Source organism: Amphiura filiformis, chromosome 13, assembly GCF_039555335.1.
Source record: "Amphiura filiformis chromosome 13, Afil_fr2py, whole genome shotgun sequence".
NCBI lineage: Eukaryota > Metazoa > Echinodermata > Ophiuroidea > Amphilepidida > Amphiuridae > Amphiura > Amphiura filiformis.
This window is the reverse complement of record NC_092640.1, coordinates 8831511-8853536: the sequence shown is the minus strand read 5'-3', so window position 1 is coordinate 8853536 and position 22026 is coordinate 8831511. Positions and strand designations below refer to the sequence as shown.

The 22026-nt window shown below is 36.3% G+C and overlaps 1 protein-coding gene and 1 long non-coding RNA gene across 2 annotated transcripts in view; one reads left to right on the top strand and one right to left on the bottom strand.

Annotated features, from left to right (window-relative positions):
• LOC140167960 (uncharacterized) overlaps positions 1–9397 on the bottom strand; it is a 35982-nt gene extending 26585 nt beyond the window's left edge. Inside the window, exons 1-3 of the mRNA XM_072191246.1 lie at positions 9239–9397; positions 8501–8587; positions 6679–6768 (exon numbers count right to left, since the gene is read on the bottom strand). Coding sequence (XP_072047347.1) covers positions 6679–6768; positions 8501–8587; positions 9239–9332 — 271 coding nt within the window. The 5' untranslated portion in view covers positions 9333–9397. The remainder of the gene's footprint in view (positions 1–6678; positions 6769–8500; positions 8588–9238) is intronic.
• Positions 9398–9548: 151 nt separating this feature from the next.
• LOC140167188 (uncharacterized) lies at positions 9549–19300 on the top strand. The gene is made up of 4 exons (XR_011860988.1): positions 9549–9892; positions 16122–16268; positions 16424–16543; positions 19046–19300. It is a non-coding gene; the product is annotated as an uncharacterized lncRNA (long non-coding RNA).
• The last annotated feature ends 2726 nt before the right edge of the window (positions 19301–22026 follow it).

Here is a 22026-nt window from a genome sequence, read left to right as displayed (position 1 = left end):
ATAAAGTACATTGTGTTTGACTACAAAATTATCTTTCAAAGCTTTCAAGATTTCTTCTTACAAACCAGTCCCATCATCGTTTTTAGTGTGGCTGCTTGTACGGCTTTTGTCTATTCTTTAACAATAGCATAATTATTATAGGCATCTTTAAATATCAGCCACGATTTTGAAGTGTCTTGATTTTGTTGTACCTCAAGATAATCACGGAATACACTATTAGTATCGCTGTAGCACCTTGAGTTCGTTGAACCTCAAGATTAATTGCCGAATACGCTGTTAGTATCGCCGTAGAGCCTTGAGTTCGTTGAAGCTCAAGGCTCAAGATTAATTGCCAAATACGCTGTTAGTATCGCCGTAGCACCTTGAGTTCGTTGAACCTCAAGATTAATTGCCGAATACGCTGTTAGTATCACCGTAGCGCCTTGAGTTCGTTGAAGCTCAAGATTAATTGCCAAATACGCTGTTAGTATCGCCGTAGCACCTTGAGTTCGTTGAACCTCAAGATTAATTGCCAAATACGCTGTTAGTATCTCCGTAGCGCCTTGAGTTCGTTGAACCTCAAGATTAATTGCCGAATACGCTGTTAGTATCGCCGTAGCGCCTTGAGTTCGTTGAAGCTTAAGAATAATTGCCAAATACGCTGTTAGTATCGCCGTAGCACCTTGAGTTCGTTGAACCTCAAGATTAATTGCCGAATACGCTGTTAGTATCGCCGTAGAGCCTTGAGTTCGTTGAACCTCAAGATTAATTGCCAAATACGCTGTTAGTATCGCCGTAGCACCTTGAGTTCGTTGAAGGTCAAGATTAATTGCCGAATACGCTGTTAGTATCACCGTAGCATTTTGAGTTCGTTGAACCTCAAGATTAATTGCCGAATATGCTGTTAGTATCGCCGTAGCACGTTTTATTGTCCAAAAAGCCTTGATTTATTCTAAAATCAAGAAAGAGTCTCTTATGCATGTATATACGTTGGCAAAGAAATTGTATGTAACTGCATTTATGAATGCCTTGTTACGCGCAAATTTGCGTCCTGCTATGCAGATATTTAAATAAGCTTGCTATATAATACACACTTGATTTGCCAAAAAGCCTTGATTTCGCCATAGAGGTAATTTTCTGCCACCATGATTTCCTTTAAATCAAGACTGCTGAACATGTCATGCTGATCATGTTCGTACGTACTATGCTACTATTACTCAAATTGTGACTAGGCTGTGACTGCCACTTCACTTGCTAAAGTAAGTTAGTTGTAAAGCTTAAAATTCGTGCTTATTATGCACCATGTTACTGACACTCGTGTGCCAAATGTTTACCGACACTCGTGTGTCAAATTCTGTAGTCATTCGCTGCCACACAGGTCTGCTATCTTTCAGCAAAACACGGCCCACGATAAGGCTTTCCCTGTAATTGCTACAACACTATAGACACTATATGTCTTATTCTTTAGCTGGGGTTCGGAGGCAAATAAGTGATTCATAACACTTGCAATCTACGTAGCAAAAATCAGCTTTTATTCACAGGGCGCCGCCATCTTAGAACAGGTTGCCAGTCGTAACGACGTGAGCCAGTTGCCAAATGTAATCGCCTAAGTCAAATATCACCACAATGACTACTGAAGCATAATCAAGTCTGCCAAGGACACTCAGCACGAATTGAAAGACCATGTCACTCGCGACAAAAGAATGCATGCATGTCAAAGGTCATAAAACACCAATTTGGTGTGTGCTATGCTCCCAAGAATATGTCCGAACTTATTCCATGGTTGAGTAAATGTCTTTGAAAGACAAGGAAGTCTCAAACAAAATTTGCCAAATGTGCCATTGTCTGTGCCATTTGCATCAGTAAACATGAGTAAGGAATATCACACTGTTTCATTAAAACCGTTTTAAAGTGCTGCCAGCCTGATGTACCGGTCTTCCGCAGCCGTTGTTTTTTTTTTTTTTTCACTTCTGGGTCTGTCTTTGACATCTCTGATGAAATTTGGCTTTCAGCTTGGCGATCATACTGCGGAAAACTTCAAAATTGCAGCAACTAATTGATTCTAAGGTATGTCAGCTTCAAGCTGTCCAATAGCTCAAGCCTTATCCAGTTCTGATAATCGAACGATGGTTGATTAGAACTTGTTTGCAAATAACTACTATGAAGAAGTGACTTGCGTTGATCCATTTGAATCTATCTGTAGATCAGTTAATCCGATCCTAGTTATTGTATTTTACTGCAAACAACTTTTCAGTCATTCTTTTATTCATGAATTATCCCACTCAGTCATTCATTCAAAGCAATGAGATGAGCGCGGACAATGGTCAGTTTGGCACATTTTCTTTGAGACCTTTTTGTCTTTCAAAAAAAGTTACTCAGCCGTGGAATAAGTTATCGTTACAAATGAGGTGTCATTGTTGACAAGAAAGAAAAATATTTTCACTGATATGATACAATATGGAGATAGATTTCAAAAAATTCTGATATACAGCCGTTTTTAAAAGTTTTTTGAAGAGTTTATATAACTGTATGTTTATTTCAACCAGTCTAATATTCGGAGAACAAAAAATACAATTTATTTAAAGCGCCTTTTTAGCCAACTTCAAAAACCGCGCGATTGCATGGACAACAATTTAGAGCAGTTTTGCATGACCTGAGTATTGACTGAACTTCAATACAAAAGGTGCTTCATTTGAATAAACATGATTGACCTCTCTAGGTGATGATCTATGCAATAGAAATTGTAGCATGAGCCTACGCTAATATTACTCTTAAAGGTCGGGTCTATTGCAAAAACAAGTTTATCTCTATTCGAAGAGAATAATTATTACATTACAAGTTGACACTCGTTGCCATTTTTTTTATGCGTATTTTTCCTGAAAAAAGAGAAATTGTGTGGGTAAATTTGGGCTCGTACGTGTTCTTCCCCCGTTTGAAGCGAAATTAATTTTCAAGGCAGCGGGCTATAACGTAGGTAAATGAAGCGGACACTATATCATGCTCTCATTTACTTGTGTGACAAGTTTGACATTAGCAACAATAAGTTGTACTATTATTTACCATAACAATGCTGCACAACAATATGCAGACTATTGTTCTCATTTCGGAAACAAAGCCCACACAGTATTGTTACTATGCGTTTGCTTTGTAATATTTCATCCAGCTAATATCGCACAGGGAAATCAGATACATGAGTTTGTGGACTTAACACGGTTTATATGCTAGTCTCAGATGATCACGATGAAATTCTAAGCTCAAAGCTACTATTTCTCATGATATTGATATACATATGAATTGTAATATCACAATTTACTAATATATAAAAAAGAAGCGGCTGATTTTATCCATATGTTTAAATATGTTACCATTAAATTTGTAATATTTTTTTTAGAGTTTTTTTTCTGTGAACAACAACAGTATACGTTCTGTTCATTGAGAGTGTTTATAGTCCCTTTTCTCAAAGCGCACACATCTCATTTCATGATGTCACCTTTTTCAGGCCAAATCTGTCTCGTTCGAAGGAACTCACCGCTTAAGTTGGTTTTTTCTTTTTATTAATTTTAAACGTCTTATTTTCTCAAAAAAGGAGTCATTGTCCTTATAATGTTAGCTTGCCAATGATATTATGATATTTTTGCAATAGACCTACCCTTTACATACATTCCTTTTTGATTTATTTGCTTTAAATGAAAGAGGTCTAAAAACACAAAAGTGATGCATAAAAAGCCTATTTAGAAACGTGCAACTCTTTTTAGCCGGACATTTTATACATGGATGTATGATAAAAGATATCAACAAAAACCCGTTTACTTAATGCATAACTAATCATTCTTTGTTCCAAACTTTAAAACAAAAGAATAGATCAAGTCGTTTTTGGATTCATATCATATGTAAAGGTTTATATACAAAAACGATTCTCTCATAAACAATTATGCGCACAGTTTCCACCTTGATACACCTGAGCACACATTTTCGTCCTACAGCTTCCAAGCAGAAAACAGTGAATGTCTTCCAAGCAGTGAATGTCTCCACCACAGTCTTTGATTACACTACACGGTTGAGTACATAGCATTGTAAGAGCTGTGGAGCTTCTAGCTGAAAAATGGGCCTCTTTGATATTTTTGTCGAAACGTCAAGTGTTTCCTTCATCCAATCAGAATATTTTTTATATCAAACGAAAGCTAAAACTCCCCCCGAAAAATACTTTTCGTCACTAAGTCAACAGATGACGCAATTCAATTTTATAGCAAGGCGAATGTGGAAAATCTGTTGAAAACTACCTATCCAAGAACATTTTTAGACCAAAATGTAGGTTTTAAAGTCAAAACCTCAAGTGTTTCTTTCAATATAACAATTTCATGTCAGTATATGAAAAAGCACACAAAATGTCAATATACTAGCGTCACTAGAATGAGCAATGGTCAATTCCCTTTAAATTGCAAATCTTGTGGAAAAAGTTACTAGTTTCGCCTGTTTTAGGTAAAAATGCACCACCAAAACACTCCTCCCTACGCCATACATAAGTTCTCCCAGCCACATCTCCCTAATATGAAATTAAAAAAAGACATAAATTAAGTTGGGCAGAGTTGGGGCTCGAACCCACGCCGCGCAGCTATCATGGATACAGCATCGGCCTACTTCCAGAGCCTTAGACCGCTAGGCTACCTGACTTGTTGAAACTTATATGAACATTAATCGCATCTTCATACCACGTGACAAGAAAAGACAAAATACGTACCATATTTTGGAATTGTATCTGCTTAATAACATAATGTGTATTAAATTGTTGATAATAGCGTGTTCTATATACATAAATTCGGCAATACATGGGTCTACATACATGCACAATACATTTTCACTAAATCAAAAAAATATTTTAGAGTATATAAAATTCAAATAAAATTCTCTGCCTCCAAAACCACATAAACTATAGCACGCTGAAGCTTGGGTGTCACGAATCATTATATACAGTTAATATTCATATATTCTTTTATTCACAGGATGCTTCGGTTTTTACACAAAAATATTTCTTTGAAAACCCTTCACTCAGTTATTTCAAAAAGGTAACCAGGCTTCCCTAGAATGTGCAATAAATTAGCATTAAAATTTTTTAATTTTAACTGCATTCTTGAAACACTTGCTGTTTGGTGAATAGAGGAGTGCCACCAAAATGAGTGTTTTTAAAACATGTTTTTAAAAATCTCCGAGACTCGAAGGGACACCCTCTTAACATGCTTGACCATGGGCAAAAGTAAGGGGAACTTTCCATTTATGCCAACGCGCAGTAACTCCCCCATAAAATAACCCCTGCTAACAGGCAGAGAATGTATTCGTGTGTTTAAAGTAAGCAACTATTTTAAACTGTTGTGATTTGGTAGTTCACAGCATCTTGCGAATGGTAGTGAGCTTTGGCAAAAATAGGTCATTGATCATTTCATAGCGTGTGAGTAGAAGAGTTCAAATTTCACAGATATATTTTTGTAAGTCATGTGGTTCTTTAGTATGTTGTAAAGAGTGCTAAAAAAAAAACCCCAACACTTTTGTAAAATGTACATAACTTATAAACAACAATACAGCAGGGTGTCCCAGAAAAAATTACCGGGCGAATGCTTTTGGACGTAAGTCGAGAAATAGACATCAAAATCCAATATCGGTTGACTGGTTGCGAAGAAATGAGCGATTACATAAGGCATGCGTCAATACACTTCATTCCAAGTTTGAAAGAAAGATCATTCAACACAGTGCGCACTAGTGGTTAACTGTCAATGGGCGTCATATTTTGTTCTGTGAAATCCTTTTCGTTGTTTTTAAGCAATCTGTGTTTCAAGTTTGAAAACCTGCACGATATTGAAAAAGAAAGCTTGGTGCATGTAAGATAATGCTCGGTACTTGTAAATATCTTTTTTCGTTTATGTTGATAAAGAATTATTGCATAAAGAATTCCAGCTGGCTTAAAAAATTTGTCACACACATTAATATTTTTGAAATATTTCCAAGAAATTGTAATGAAAAGTTTAAATCTTTGAAAACTTTTGTTGCGTGGTATCAAAAATCACACGTAAAGCTGTAAGCACTTGATTATTGTCATTCTTGGCTCAAATGTTCTTTGGAAAGTTCAAATATAACATTATTTGCACAACCTAAAGAATCAAAGTTGGAAAGCGTCCAATTGCAGAAATCAAAGTTTTCTAGGATAAACTGTTATTCATCTTCAGTGAAAGCATAAATAACATAACACCGTCTGATTATAAAATAGATAATGTGGACTAAATTGAATGAGATACACACACTTTCGGAAGCGGTGAGTGAGTATGAAAAAGCGCCTGTTGATCAAACTTGGAATGAACTGCATTGATGCGCGCGTTATGTAATCGTTAATTTCTTCGCAGCCAGTCAACCGAATCAAATACAATTTTTGTATGTGATGCACAATAAAATAGGCTATGCGCTATTGATTCTGATATCTATTTCTCGACTTACGTTCAATTTTATTCACTCGGTAATTTTTTCTGGGACACCCTGTATATCAAGCTTTTCAAGTATATGATTTGTAAAACCAAACTTTTGCAAAACTTCAAAGTGACATTTTTTAATAATATATTGATTTGGATAATGAAAATCACTTTTTTGGCTGCTTCGGCCAATAATACCTCGTCTACCCTTAACTTGTACTTCACGCATCTGAATCTTTTGCCTTACCGGTTCTATTACCGGTATATGCCCCAGTTGTTACAAGTGCCTCAGTTGTTAATGCCTCAGAAGTCTCGGATGGCCGATTTGTTGGTGAACCTGCGGGCGGAGGCCAAAAAGTGAGATAATAAAGATATCAATGTATGAGTGAAAGAAAATGGGAACAAGTAAAGAAAGAAAGAAAGAAAGAAAAATAAAGAAAGAAAAAAAGAAAAAAAAAGAAAAAAAAAGAAAGAAAGAAAGAAAGAAAAAAAAAAAGAAAGAAAAAAGAAAAAAGAAAGAAAGAAAGAAAGAAAGAAAGAAAGGAAGAAAGAAAGAATGAAAGAAAGGAAGGAAGAAAGGAAGAAAGAAAGAAAGAAAAAAGAAAGAAAAGAAAAAGAAAGTTTGCAAGAAAGAAAGAAAGAAAGAAAGAGTTTGTGAGAGATATATAAAGGGATATGAATTTTTGAAATGATATTGTAAGTATGTTTTACAAAATGTTTTGCTGTATATAAAAGATAGTGAAATAGCCTGAATTAAAATATGAGCATATTTTCTTTCTTATTGCATATTTTGGGCATGCATTGCATTATGCGGCTTTCGCACTCATTTTCAAGTCAGGTATCAGCGGGAAATCAGGCGAATGGATCAAAAAAGTATATTTATTTTGGTGAAATTAGGGGTTCAACAATCATATTACGGGATCTGGAATGAGGGTTTTGAGCGTTTCGACAGTATTTTTTGTGGGACAGAAAGCACATCAGACATACCGAATTGCATTCTGAATACGAAGAATGTCTTTCTGATATCAAATAATTTTAATTTTTTGAAATTACGATATAATACAAATTTTATGACAAATTAATAAAAGTTGATATTTTTCACATTTTGATATATAACACTCCTCGAAGTAAATTTATAAATCTAATGATATATTGTTAAAGTTTATGTAGCTGGTAGCAAAAGCCGACGATTAATTGAAAATTTTGACCTTTCAGAATTGAAGATATGGATTCCCCCCAAAAGACCTATTTTTTGGTGTTTTGGGAAAACAAAATCCATATCTTCAATACGAAAGGTCAAAATTTTCAATTGATCGTCGGCTTTTCATCCCACCTACATACACTTTTATCATCAGATTTATAAAGTTTACTTCGAGTACTGTTAAATATCAAAAATATCAATTTTTAATGATTTGCCATAAAATGTGTATTACATTGCGAATTTCAAAAATCAAAATTATTTGATATCAGAAGGACATTCTTCGTATTCAGAATGCAATTCGATATGTCTGATGTGCTCTAATGTCCATACTGTCCAAACGTTCATAATTTAATAGCGGTATATTATTGCCGGATACAAGCATTATACATCGTTTAGATGGGACCCATACGTGACATCGTGAAGCATGATAGTTGGCATTGTTTCAGACTCAGTCCAATTGAGGTTCAATTATTCCGCTTTTTATAGCCTATGCAATCACCATGTTCGACAATTGCATACAAGGCTTATGCTACCACCATAAAAACTGTTACTAGTAATAATATTATACTATACACCACCACGATCCGGTATTAACATGCCTGCTACCACAAACCAGAGAAATAGAACATCATACATCTTTACGCGAAGCCATTTTTAGCATTAAATGAAATATTTCTCAACCAGCACTGCAAATAGTATTGTGTCAATCGTCACCAATCATTGGACTTTAATGCACAAGTGATCTTATACCATTCATAACATAAATTCTAGACAGTTTATAATGAAAATCACTTTTTTGGCTGCTTCGGCCAATAATACCTCGTCTACCCTTAACTTCTACTTCACGCATCTGAATCTTTTGCCTTACCGGATCTATTACTGGTATATGCCCCAGTTGTAAGTGCCTCAGTTGCTAATGCCTCAGAAGTCTCGGATGGCCGATTTGTTGGTGAACCTGCGGGCGGAGGCCAAAAAGTGAGATAATAAAGATATCAATGTATGAGTGAAAGAAAATGGGATCAAGTAAAGAAAGAAAGAAAGATAGATAGAAAGAAAAAAGAAAGAAAAAAGAAAGAAAAGAAAAAGAAAGTTTGCAAGAAAGAAAGAAAGAAAAAAGAAAAAAAAAAGAAAGAAAAAAAAAGAAAAAAGAAAGAAAGAAAGAATGAAAGAAAGAAAGAAAAAAAAAAGAAAGAAAAGAAAGTTTGCAAGAAAGAAAGAAAGAAAGAAAGAGTTTGTGAGAGAGATATAAAGGGATATGAAATTTTTGAAATGATATTGTAAGTATGTTTTACAAAATGTTTTGCTGTATATAAAAGATAGTGAAATAGCCTGAATTAAAATATGAGCATATTTTCTTTTTTTGCATATTTTGGGCATGCATTGTATTATGCGGCTTTCGCACTCATTTTCAAGTATTATACATCGTTTAGATGGGACCCATACGTGACATCGTGAAGCATGATAGTTAGCATTGTTTCAGACTCAGTCCAATTGAGGTTCAATTATTCCGCTTTTTATAGCCTATGCAATCACAATGTTCGACAATTGCATACAAGGCCTATGCTAACACAATAACAACTTTTACTAGTAATAACATTATACTTACCACATACACCACCACGATCCGGTATTAACATGCCTGCTACCACAAACCAGAGAAATAGAACATCATACTTCTTACGCGAAGCCATTTTCAGCATTAAATGAAATATTTCTCAACCAGCACTGCAAATAGTATTGTGTCAATCGTCACCAATCATTGGACTTTAATGCACAAGTGATCTTATACCATTCATAACATAAATTCTAGACAGTTCATTGGTTGATTGATATTTTCATTTTACCATTTTACCATGTTTTCATTATTAGGGGCTGTGCAATACTTACGAGTCACGTCATCGTCGTCGCAATCCACCGTCAGCTGCTGTTCCTTGTTATGCCGCCAGCAAATCCACTGCCAGCCGTCTAATCTCGTTGCTTGTTGTCGGGCTCGTCCAGACATCGTCACTCGCCGCCCAGACTCTCCGTTTCCTGCCGCAGCCTTTCGTCCCTTGCCGTCGTGTTGTCGCTGAAGGTCGTTCCCAGTGGTCAGCGAATCTTGCTTTTTCCTTTTCTGCCGTCGCTTTGCCGCCAACATTTTGTGATTTTCACGTTCGTCACCTTTCGTTGATTATCTGCCAGCGTAGTGTGAGCCAGCCTTTAGCCAATAAACCTCAGCTGGCTTATCGCTCGAAAACCAAGTTCTTCAGCAAAAACCCAGGTTTGTCGGCCAAAAAACAACTTTTTATTTTCTATTGTGCAATACCTGCCATAAATATTTGGTGAAAATAATAGCGTATTATCGATATTTAGTCATCACAATTTCGTTAGAAGTAAACATGACTGAAAATAGGGAGGGAATTGATTTAATAACGAAAACATATTCTATATACATCCACTATTCCATCAGAAAAGGTTAGAGACATCTCCCATTCACACGTGTATGGTGAATTGACAAAGTAATAATCACACACTCAAGGGTATAGGCCAATTGCACGTATCCACTCCTTTCGAAAGCCGTATCTTTGCTAAACAAATGTATTTAGGCCAAAATAGCACAATTAATACAGATTTGAATATATTATCTTCATATTACATGCAAAAAATTTAAAAACTTTAAACAAAAAAACCGACACAGGTACCTGATGTAATTTCAACCAAGCATTTCACTGTTTCGTAGTAAATGTGGATGTTGATGACGGCGTGCTGCCATTCATACTACAGTTCATTCATAAAAATATCAAACTCACTCGATAGTATCACCATAAAGTATATTCTAGCCAAATTTGGACACTATCAGGCAATTTTCATAAACATTGGTCATAATGCCCATATTTGGAAAACCATTTAAATATTATTCACAAGTGCGCTAGAAATCCCCTGTCATTTTTGACACGGAAGAGACCTAGCTACTCGTTTGATGTTTACTGAGGTATGTAATGTATGGCCTTCACCACGTAAAATGGAAGGCTATTTAGCATAATAAAGGATTAGTTTCCGATACACTATGGAGCAAGGAACGTGGTTAATTGCATAATAAAACAAATTTATCAAGGGGTGTAGTACCCCCTTAAATCATTTTTAGCGCATTTGTGTATAAATGATATGTCATGAAGCCAATGGTGCTCCAATTGTATTGGCTGTGGACGGCGAGATCTAAATTGGGTGATGATATCACAGCTCATTAAAGTTTGTCACTCAGTCTGTGGAAACTTGTTGTAATGCTGTAGCGGCCTAAAATTCCTGCTGGTTACGCTCACATTAGGCTAGAAAATGTTATTATGACGAATTGGGTACTGGGCTGAAACATTTCATTCTATGACTACCCAAAACTCCCGTGTCGATCAAGTGGTAGCCTCTAACAAGGTGTTTCTTTTCAAGATTTCTTCGGAAATACATCGATTTGAAGCGTCAAATTGCAGGATGGTAATGAGAAAAATACGATTCATTTTATGATCTCAAAAAAGTATGAATTTTGGTGCATTTGTAAAAGTTGCAAATTAAAAACGGACCACGTGAACCTGTAAATGTGAATGGCAGAGCGCGACCATTGACATAGCCCGAAACAACCGCTGGGTCATATAGATCACATCATGCCCTAGTATCTACCCTAGTATTAATCAGTAAATCATTGTAACAATACATGCGTTTTAAATTAACAATTGAATAAAGCGCGCACTTGGGATAGTCGACAAGCCCATCGTGGGCAAGGAAGCTTGACCACATTGCCACGCTAAGCCTTTTCAACCGCGTGCATTGTTTTGATTTGCAACTTTTGAAAATGCACAAAATATCATATACTGGTATCAATCTTTGTTAATTTAGAGTAACAAGATTTAGCTAACAAGATTCTGCACACGACCGTATCAATCAGCTTGTTATACCACGATCATGTTTTTGGTACAGGACGGGTTTATGTGAGTAGTTTTTATATTTTAAAATTCAAAATGCTCTCTCAAACGAAACATATGTCAACAATGAGTTGCTCTATATTTGCGCCCTAATTTCTATATCATAGTTTATGCATGTGTGACTCTTTTGTCTCTTAATGGATATTAATCATTCCATATGAAACATGTGGTTGCATTTGGAACGAGACTCTTATCTCTTAATGGATATTTATCATTCCATATGTTGGCTTTTATATAGTTGCTCTATATTTGCGCCCTAATTTCTATATCATAGTTTATGCATGTGTGACTCTTTTGTCTCTTAATGGATATTAATCATTCCATATGAAACATGTGGTTGCATTTGGAACGAGACTCTTATCTCTTAATGGATATTTATCATTCCATATGTTGGCTTTTATGTTCAAAACCATGTGGTGACATTTGGAACCAATAAGTCTCTCGAATCAGCCTCTAATCGCACTTTTTAATATTATGCTCCAATTCACCAGTCAGTTATCAGTTATCAGTAGTTTGAACAAATTGACCTCGATTTTCTTTTCACAAGATTCGCTAGTATTTTGGAGATGACTGAAAATGGTTCTTTCAAATAGATTTTTTGTCTTTGAATATGAAATTGGTTGAAAGAACTACATGCTTCAGCAGGTAAAGGACCATTACATCTACATATCATTAAATTATTTGAAAAACTGTGAATTTAAATGGTAATGCGTAACTGAAAAATTAACAAATTTTACTAAACTAAAACCTGAATAAAATTTCACCCCACCAAAAAATAAAGGGTAGCTGATGGAAGCGGAACTAAATAAAGTTCTGTATAGAGGAATCCAAATTCACGCATTCCTACACCTGACTAGCAGCCTTTAGTTGGGTAGCCGTCGGCTACAATGCACTCAAAATGTGAAATGATTCAGCCTTGGCGGACATTTTAAACTGCATTCCATCTCACCCGTTTTACACCTTCCGCGAAAACACAGGTAGACAGAAGAATAACACAATACAGTTCCTTCGACAAAACACACAGCATGGTCTATTCGTTGTTGAAGTCACGGAGCTATCATATTCGTGGAGGCGCAATAGATTATGTAAGGCATTGTAACTTTGTGCCGATTAGACGTTCCGCCAAGCTATTCATCGAGAGGTACCTTTTGTTCGAGACAAAGGGCTTCCGCCATTAAATCGGTAACTAACCTGACAGCGTATTAACGCTTTACCAGGCAGGCTACTGTCAATAAGTGATCAAAAGAATGTCATGTGAAAGCGCCCACTTCAGTGAGAGGTACCTATTGTCCTTGTTCAACCCAAGGGCGTGACTGAGTGTTCGCCAGCACACAAAATCACACTTTACCATCGGAGTACAATTATTTACCACCCAGCTTTATTTAGACGCCCCATTTAAATCAATTCAATAGAGTTGCTGATCGATTACCCGTAACAACGTGCCATGGCTGCTATGTATAAGTCTATCTGTGTCACTTTCTATAATTAACTCCTTCGTAGTAGGCCTATAAATTTTTACCATAGGCCCATTGAAACTAAACTGTGAAATATAGGACAAAAGTGGACTAAATTCGCGCGATGCACTAAAGAAATGGTATTTTTGTGGCTAACATGGTCAAATATGAGGTTGATTTCGACAGAAACCCATACACATGCGTCAACATGGGGGAGGGGGTGATTGTATGGACCAGCCCCTGGCAATATATTATGGGGATTTATCCCCCCGAATTTATACGCCTATGCACTTTAGGGACCTGTCACTCCATCATTCTCCTTCTCCCCCCTCTCTCTCTCCTTCTCCCCCTCTTCCTCTTTTTCTTTTTGTCTTCCTCCCCTCCTTACAATCTCGATCACCCATCGGCTTCTCCGCTTTTCACCCCTCGACCCCTCCTTCACTACCTCAATTGCCCCTACTGGTTTTTAACATGGATATTCGTGATACATGTATTAAGAAACCCATTTGAGTTAATTGAACAGGCCTATAACCATGATAACAACATATGAAAGAATGAGTGCAGAGAAAGGAAAAATAAAGAAAATAATAATTATTGCTCGCGCCGGTAGACGCGAGCTATTAGTGTTTACTTCTGAATCGAACGTGGGGACGTGGGGAAAGCCTGAATATAGTAAATTACATTTACCTTCATTTAAATATTTATGACACGTGCGTCAAAACAAATATTCAAACGATGATAATGTGTAATATAATAAACGTGAAATTTTAGTATTTTCAGAGTTTTTGTATATTTTAGACGTTCTATGACTTTTGTTTGCTGTGTAGAGGCTGAATTGCACGTCATTGATAGTCATGGGCAAATTGATTGGGGTATTTGATAAAATTCCCTTTAAAGGGAAAGCTTCCTGGAAAGCTTTTAAGCTTAAAAGCAACATAATAGGCCTACGTCACTAACTTTGTCCGATCGGGCTCAAATTTGGTGGGTGGAATCCTTGATACGAGAGGAATATATGCCCGAAATAGAATTGAGGTCAAGCGAGGTCAAGAGTCATTACGGAGGGGTCAAATTTCAAACTTTGTCCAATCGGGCTCAAATTTGGTGGGTGGAATCCTTGATAGGCCTACGAGGGGAATATATGCCCGAAATAAAATTGAGGTCAAGCGAGGTCAAAGGTCATTACGGAGAGGTCAAATTCAAAACTTTGTCCGATCGGGCTCAAATTTGGTGAGTGGAATCCTTGATACGAGGGGAATATAGGCCTATGCCCGAAATAAAATTGAGGTCAAGCGAGGTCAAAGGTCATTACGGAAGGGTCAAGTTTCAAACTTTGTCCGATCGGGCTCAAATTTGGTGGGTGGAATCCATGATACGAGGGGAATATATGCCCGAAATAAAATTGAGGTCAAGCGAGGTCAAAGGTCATTACGGAGAGGTCAAATTTTAAACTTTGTCCGATCGGGCTCAAACTTGGTGGGTGGAATCCTTGATACGAAGGGATTACATGCCCGAAATAAAATCGAGGTCAACCAAGGTCAAAGTTTATTACGGAGGGGTCAAATTTCAAACTTTGTCCTATCGGGCTCAAACTTGGTGGGTGGAATCCTTGATACGAGGGGAATATATGCCCGAGATACAATTGAGGTCAACCGTGGTCAAAGGTCATTATGGAGGGGTCAAATTTCAAACGTAGTGCAGGGTTATATGTGTGAGACGAACTGTAACGGTAGATTGCAATCATGCTTTTGTTGAATGCATTTGAGTAGTCCGCCATATTTATGGGATGATACGCCATATGCAGGGCCTCTATTGAAAACAACAGTACTCTTTACTGGTTTCCTGTCAGAAAAATGCATACATCACCCTGTCCTTGTGTACCACAAAGGCCCTATTGTTATTTAGATAGATGGCTACACACCAATGCACTGCCAGGAAACCAATTGGGCGCGAAATTCTACGTGTATTTTCAATGGCGTGCTCGCTTTTAAGAAGCTTCACCTTTTGCGTGGTCTTGACTTCTTAGGGCCAAATTGAACTTCACGTACACAGAACTTTATTTAGTTGAAAGACTTAGCTTCCATCTGATACCCTTTATTTTTTGGTGGGGTTTTTTTTTTTGTGGTTTTAGTTCAGTCAAATTGGCTAATTTTCGACTACACATTTTACCATTTAAATTCACAGTTTTTCAAATAATTCCATGATAGGTAGATGTACTGATCCTTTAAGGTTGGTCTGAACCCTGGAATTATGGAAACTTTCGGACCTCATAACTGCTAAATTATTAGTCTAAAGAATATAAAAGTATACATTTTTAGAATGGAAATGACTTGATAAATTCATCTGTGAGGTCCAATTTGGGCCAAAATGCTCATTTTTGGAGAAAATCCCAAAAAACAGGTTTTTTGGCCCAAATTTTTTCGTGCAACGTAACAAAAAAATTGTTTGGCCAAAAAATTTTTTTATTATTTTTAAAAACTAGATAAAAATATCTAGGACCCGTATTTTTATTTTTTTGAATTTTGACCAACTTTGAGAAATTTGCACCAAAATGGTCAAAAATGCAAAATTTTCAAAAAATCATAAAAAGCCTGATTTTCGCCCAAATTTCAAATATTTTTGGTGAAGTTGGTCAAAATTCAAAAAAATAAAAATACGTGTCCTAGATATTTTTATCTAGTTTTAAAAAATTAATATAAAAAAAAAAATTTTGTTTTTTGGGATTTTCTCCAAAAATGAGCATTTTGGCCCAAATTGGACCTCACAGATGTATTTATCAAGTCATTTCCATTCTAAAAATGTATACTTTTATATTCTTTAGACTAATAATTTAGCAGTTATGAGGTCCGAAAGTTTCCATAATTCCAGGGTTCAGACCAACCTTAACTAATGAAACATATACACATTATAGCCTACCTCCAATTAATACCCCAACATCTGTTTATTATGAAATTAGGGTGATTTTGATTAAAATGTTAACTAACTTGAACACTGTGACCTAAGAACTGAAATAGGAAAATATATTAGTATTTATGTATCATTACCATCATCATTAATATTTTTATCTATCATCTCTTTTATCAAACAGGTGCATCCCAGAAGTCAACTCTTTTGTTATGATCTTGGTCGCCTTATTATCTTAACTAGTGGTCAAATGCTGGCATCTGCTGGACCAGTTTTTTAACCTGGCTGGCAAACTCAGTACATGGTTATCTCGACAAGATATTCTCCTTTGGTAAAAAGCAAGTGAATTGTATTTAAAATTGTTATTTTAATCAAAATTTAATAAGAGATAATTGTAGCAAAAATAAGATGCTTGATTTTGGAAATGTTTTGGTGTGTAATAAATGATGATGATGATCCAGATAATTTTCTCTCAATCTCTTTCAGATTTACTCTGGTCTATAATGGCACTCCAGTGGAGAAATGGATGGTGAAGTAACATGGTCTGAAGAAATCTAAGTGTATTGAGGAACCAGAGTAATAACATCAACAGCCCGGGACAAACAGGTAGACAGGTACATGTAATAGTTTTTTGTTTGCACCTGGTCCCATCTGAACCCAAGCGTGTCTGTGCTGGCAAATCACACCAACTGAATGCATGCATGCAAATGATTTATATTATTAATGTTTATTTAATTTGAAATAGACATTTGCATGCATTTTTTATGTTTATCATTACATGACCAGCAAATCACAACAACTGAATATGCATCCAAATGATCATCAGTCATTTTGTTTATGTTTATTATTATAATATTATAGTAAATTATTAAGTACATGCATTCTTTTTATGTTAAGTGTTTATTTTATTATTAATAAAATCCCAGATTTATATAGTTCATCTTGGTGCATTTTCTGTTTATCCTGTATTCCTGGTTCATCAATCCCAGTTCATCTCCCCGGATCATCTTGGTTAATTCTATATAGTTTATTTTGGTTCATCTTACTCCCAGTTCATTAGTTCACCGCAGTTCATATCCTCACTTCTTCATGATTCAGCCCAGTTCATACTTAATACTTTGCTGGTTTTCCTGCATCTTCCTCTTGGAGACTTGTCAAGGATGTTCATTCGACCCATCTCGGTAACGGTTCATCCAGGCCTGGACTCATTCGCAGTTTATTATGATGGTGACAGCCTACAGGATGAACTAAAAATGATCTGCAATAAACCATGATGAACTGAAGTGAACCAAGATAAGCCGGGACGAATTGAAATGACTGCGGAAATAGTGGAACAAATGAACCACGATGAACCGAAATGTACTGAATCAGATGAATCCAGATAAACCAAAAATGAAGGAATGATGTACTGAGAGTTGGAGTAACCACAATGAAATGAAATGAACCATCCATAATTAACCGCAAGCTGAACTGGGATGAACCGAGATGAACCAAAATAAAATAGTTTGGTTCACCTAAGTTCATTTTGGTTCCTACCAGTTCAGATTGGTTCATCTCATTAATTTGGGTTCATCCCACTCATTTAGGCTCATCCTATCAGTTCACATTGATCTGGAATGAACACAAATGAACTGTGATGAATTGAGTTATTGAACAATAATGAGGTGAACTGGGAACGGATGATCCAAAATGAATTCAGATAAACCAGGATGAAAAAAAATGATGCAGGATGATACAAAATCATTTCATAATGAAATGAGATGAACCAGGATGAACAGAGATGAACGGGGATGAAATGGGTTATTGAACCGGGGTGAACTTCGATGAACAAGATGAATTGAGACAAACCAGGATGAACTGTGTTGAACAAGGACGAGCCAAAATTATGTGGGATACACGAAATGAACTGGGAGATAAACTGAGATAACTGGTTTTTCCCAATTTATCTCGGTTCACTTTGGTTCATTAAAGTTCACTTTGGTCATCCAAGTTCACTTTGGTTCATCCAAGTTCACTTTGGTTCATCATGTCCATCAAGTTGGTCCATATTAGTTTAGTTTGATTCATCCCAGTTCATTTGGTTCATTTTGGTTCATCTAGTTCAGTTTGATTCATCCCAGTTCATTGTGAATTCACATTTTGGTGTTAAAGGGCAGGTCTATAGCAAAAACAAGTTTATCTCTATTCGAAGAGAATAATTATTACATTACAAGTTGACACTTGTTGCAATTTGTTTGTGCGTATTTCTCCTGAAAAAGGAGAAATTGTGTGTGTAAAGTTCAGCCTCGTACGTGTTCTTCCCCAGTTTGAAGGGTACGTGTTCTCCCCCGTTTGACTGATGACGTAGGTAAATGAAGCGGATACTTTATCGTGCTCTCATCATACAATCACAATCACTTTGACAAGTTTGACATTAACAACAATGAGTTGTACTATCACTTACCATAACAATGCTGCATAACAATATGCACGCTATTCTCTTTCGGGAACAAAGCCTGTGTTTGCGTTGTAATATTTCATCCAACTGAAACTATAGCATTGCAATATACAGGGAAATCAGAAACATGAGTTTGTGGACTAACACGGTTTATATGCTAGTCTCAGATGAAATTCTAAGCTCAAATTATGTATTTATTTTTAGGCCTAATATTTCTCATGATATTGATATACATATGAATTGTAATATCACAATTGTCTAATATATAAAAAAGAAGCGGCTGATTTTATCCATATGTTTAAAAACCATGAAACTTGTAATACTTAATTTGGAATTTTTTTCTGTGAACAGCAAAAGTATACGTTCTGTCCATTGAGATCGTTTATAGTCCCTTTTCTCACAGCGGGCACATCTCATTTCATGACGTCACCGGTTTTCTAGGCCAAATCTGTCTCGTTAGAAGGAACTCACCGCTTTAGTTGGTTTTTGCGGAATATCAATTTTAAACGTCTTATTTTCTCCAAAAAGGAGTCATTTTCATTGTCCTCATAATATTAGCTTGCCAATGATATGATGTTGTTTTTGCTATAGACCTGCCCTTTAAATTATGTACAATTGTTCATAAAATATAAATGTATATATTATGTTGTATCTCTGTATTATCCAATTAGTGTGGAATCCGTCATGAGATCATTCTGGGAATCGTGTAGCTAGTTTACAATGACATTATCAGGCCAGAATTATTTCGGGAATAATGCAATTTTATAGTGCATTACATACAGCATTATGGTGAATCAAGGGAAATCCCCAGGTATGAGAAGTATCTAATTTAAGAAAATGATAATATAATGTCTCTATAAAGTGAAAATCCCAGATTGATTTTTACTATCAAAGCTGGACGCAAGAATAACTCTGGGCAGACTACAAAAGTGTATTCCTACATATGAAATATTGCAGCTGAGTGCTCTCAAAGAAGAACACTTGCAAAACAGATAACTGTGTTGCGTAGCCAAAGTGCTGCTATAATTGAAGACCGAATTAAAAAAAGTTTGCGTATGACGTCCTGTCAACCAGACCATAAATACCGTACCTCGCAGGTCAGCAACCGATCACGCCGCTTTTTTGCCCTGACGTCAGGCGCAAACTAGTCTTTTTTAATCCGGTCTTCAATTATAATTCCGCCGCTGAACGAAGAAGATTGCAGATTACGCCAAAGAGCACATCTTTCCCAAAAGGGACATGTACAAAACCTCGCTGACCACTCAAATAAGGTAGACGTTTGATGAGGAGAATTATGAATGGTAAAATACCCTTCCATGGACGAAAAAGATAACAGATCGCGTACAAGCAGTCAAAGTCTCAGCATCACCCTATAACTAGGGCTGATTGTTCTATGAAATGCGACATGCAAACCTGCTACGCACTTACCGCGTATTTTTACGGTCTATCTGGAAGTTATTTAATAAACAATTAAACATTTGATCACATTTTATCAATATGATAAAATATTGATACAATAAACATGGTATAAGAACTATTCTATAGTAAATCGGTTATACCAATTACCAAGTAACTGATAAGGCATAATGTAGAGGGATATTAATCTGAATAGCAAGACTATGGTACAGGTCACTGTTTATTTATGTGAATTATCAAAAATACAACCAATATAATACAAGCTAGCAAATGGTAATTCTGGAAAGAAATATAGATTTTTAAAAGCAATGGATTGTATTCACGGCTTAGTTTGAATAGGTATATAGCCTACTTGATAAGTTGATATTGTATCAAGATTGTATCATACCAGGGCATAGAAAACACACCGGTACACTGACCCAACAACTAGATTAGACCACGAACCAGATTTTGTTGCTTAAAGTTACTAAACTAAAGAAGGAATTTTGACTAAAATGGCAGACACATCAAGTATACAACTTAGTACACACATGCAGGGACCAGACCACGAAAGAAACGAACCACCCGGGGAGGGTGGGTGGGGATACGTCATTTTGGCGAGCGTTTTTGTCACGAGTTGTTCAATATTGGGTTGGTTCCAATCTCAAACTTTCTTATTCGTCGAATGGCAACGAGAATTCAGATCCACATCGGTTGAAGCAAGTGTACTGGTATCGACTGGCATTGTCATATTTGGTATATTCAGTAAGATGATTTCATTGATTTGGTATAATAAGTAATCAAAAGCAATCAATCAGGCAATCAACGCCCAAAATTAATCAAGCAACCAATTATTGATTGATTTTGTTTTTCAATTATTTTCGGGATTGTTTTCAATTTCGTATTAGTCTCATTAACTCGATGATTCACTCATTAAAAATGAATGGGATGACAGGAACCATATTTTTCCAGTTTTAGCCATTTAAATAAAACTGGACGAGTCAAGGAAGCCAATAACTGCATGCATTTATATTTCCATGGGTCTTGGTTATAGCCAATAATATATCAAAACGAAAGTTTTTGGAGTTTTTTTCCCTTCTGTATAATTATCATGTATATCCTGGTGCACCCCTTAATAACAAGCCGTAGGACCTCCTTTACAGAACCCATACCACATTCCTTTTGTGTTTCCGACTGCGGTTTGTTGACTTGTGACTGGTTCTATTTTGGAAATATGTACTTTTGTAAGGATCTAGCGGCAAGTTCACGTAAAAGCTGACAACTAAAATATTTTAGTTACTTCGGGTATGCTGAATTCAAATATTTTGTCTGCCAAGCTGTATTCGAACCCCGTGATCCAAAAAGAACCACCGAAACCCCAACATGATCATACATGAGGCAAAAATTAAACATGCTTCAAATTCACTAAAAACATGTCATATATATTACTTGGCTGGGCCCAAGGATCACAAAAATGTTAACATAGTTGCATGTAGGACGTATATTTATAAAATTATGAGGCTCAACATCTTCAAGCTCAATTTGCATGTTGTAGAGGAGTGAAAAATTTACGTTGCTCCGATTTTCGTACAAAGTGTTTCTCAAGGTCAGGGGATTCAGGGAAAGAATAGTTTCTCTTTTCTGCGATGTGAAGTTCTGAAGATAGATGATAGATAAGTACAAATGCCATATAATCCTATGGAGTATATCTTTTAACTCTTTGCTGTGTAACATTTTAACCAGACATCGCGGATAGAGCAAAACTATTCTTTTTCTGAAACCTCTAAGCTAGGCGAACAATTAGCCTTAACTTTTACGAAAATCGGAGCAACTTTGACCTTTAGTAGTGCATCATAACTTCTTAATTTTAGGTCATACACGCACAAACTTTACATTCCTGGGATCCGTTGGGCCAGACGAATAATTTGACATGTTGGAAAGTGTTATTGGTATAAAATTATTCCCCCTACGATCCTATGGGGTCTTTTTGAGGGTCACGGTCTTAAGATACTGCTCGGCAGAAAACAGATTCGAGTTCAGCATACCCAAATTAACCAAAATAAGCTGTTGGCAACTTTTACGCAAACTTGCCGGTAGGAACCCCGGGTAGGAACACGATTTTCCAGAATATAACCAGTCTAACCTGGGACCCTGTGCTGTCTAATGGGCTATCCATTAATCTTTGAAGCCCAATTAACCCATGGAAGACATAGCCTTAATCTTCCACACAGGGAGTGTGAATTTCAAATGGGGTTAC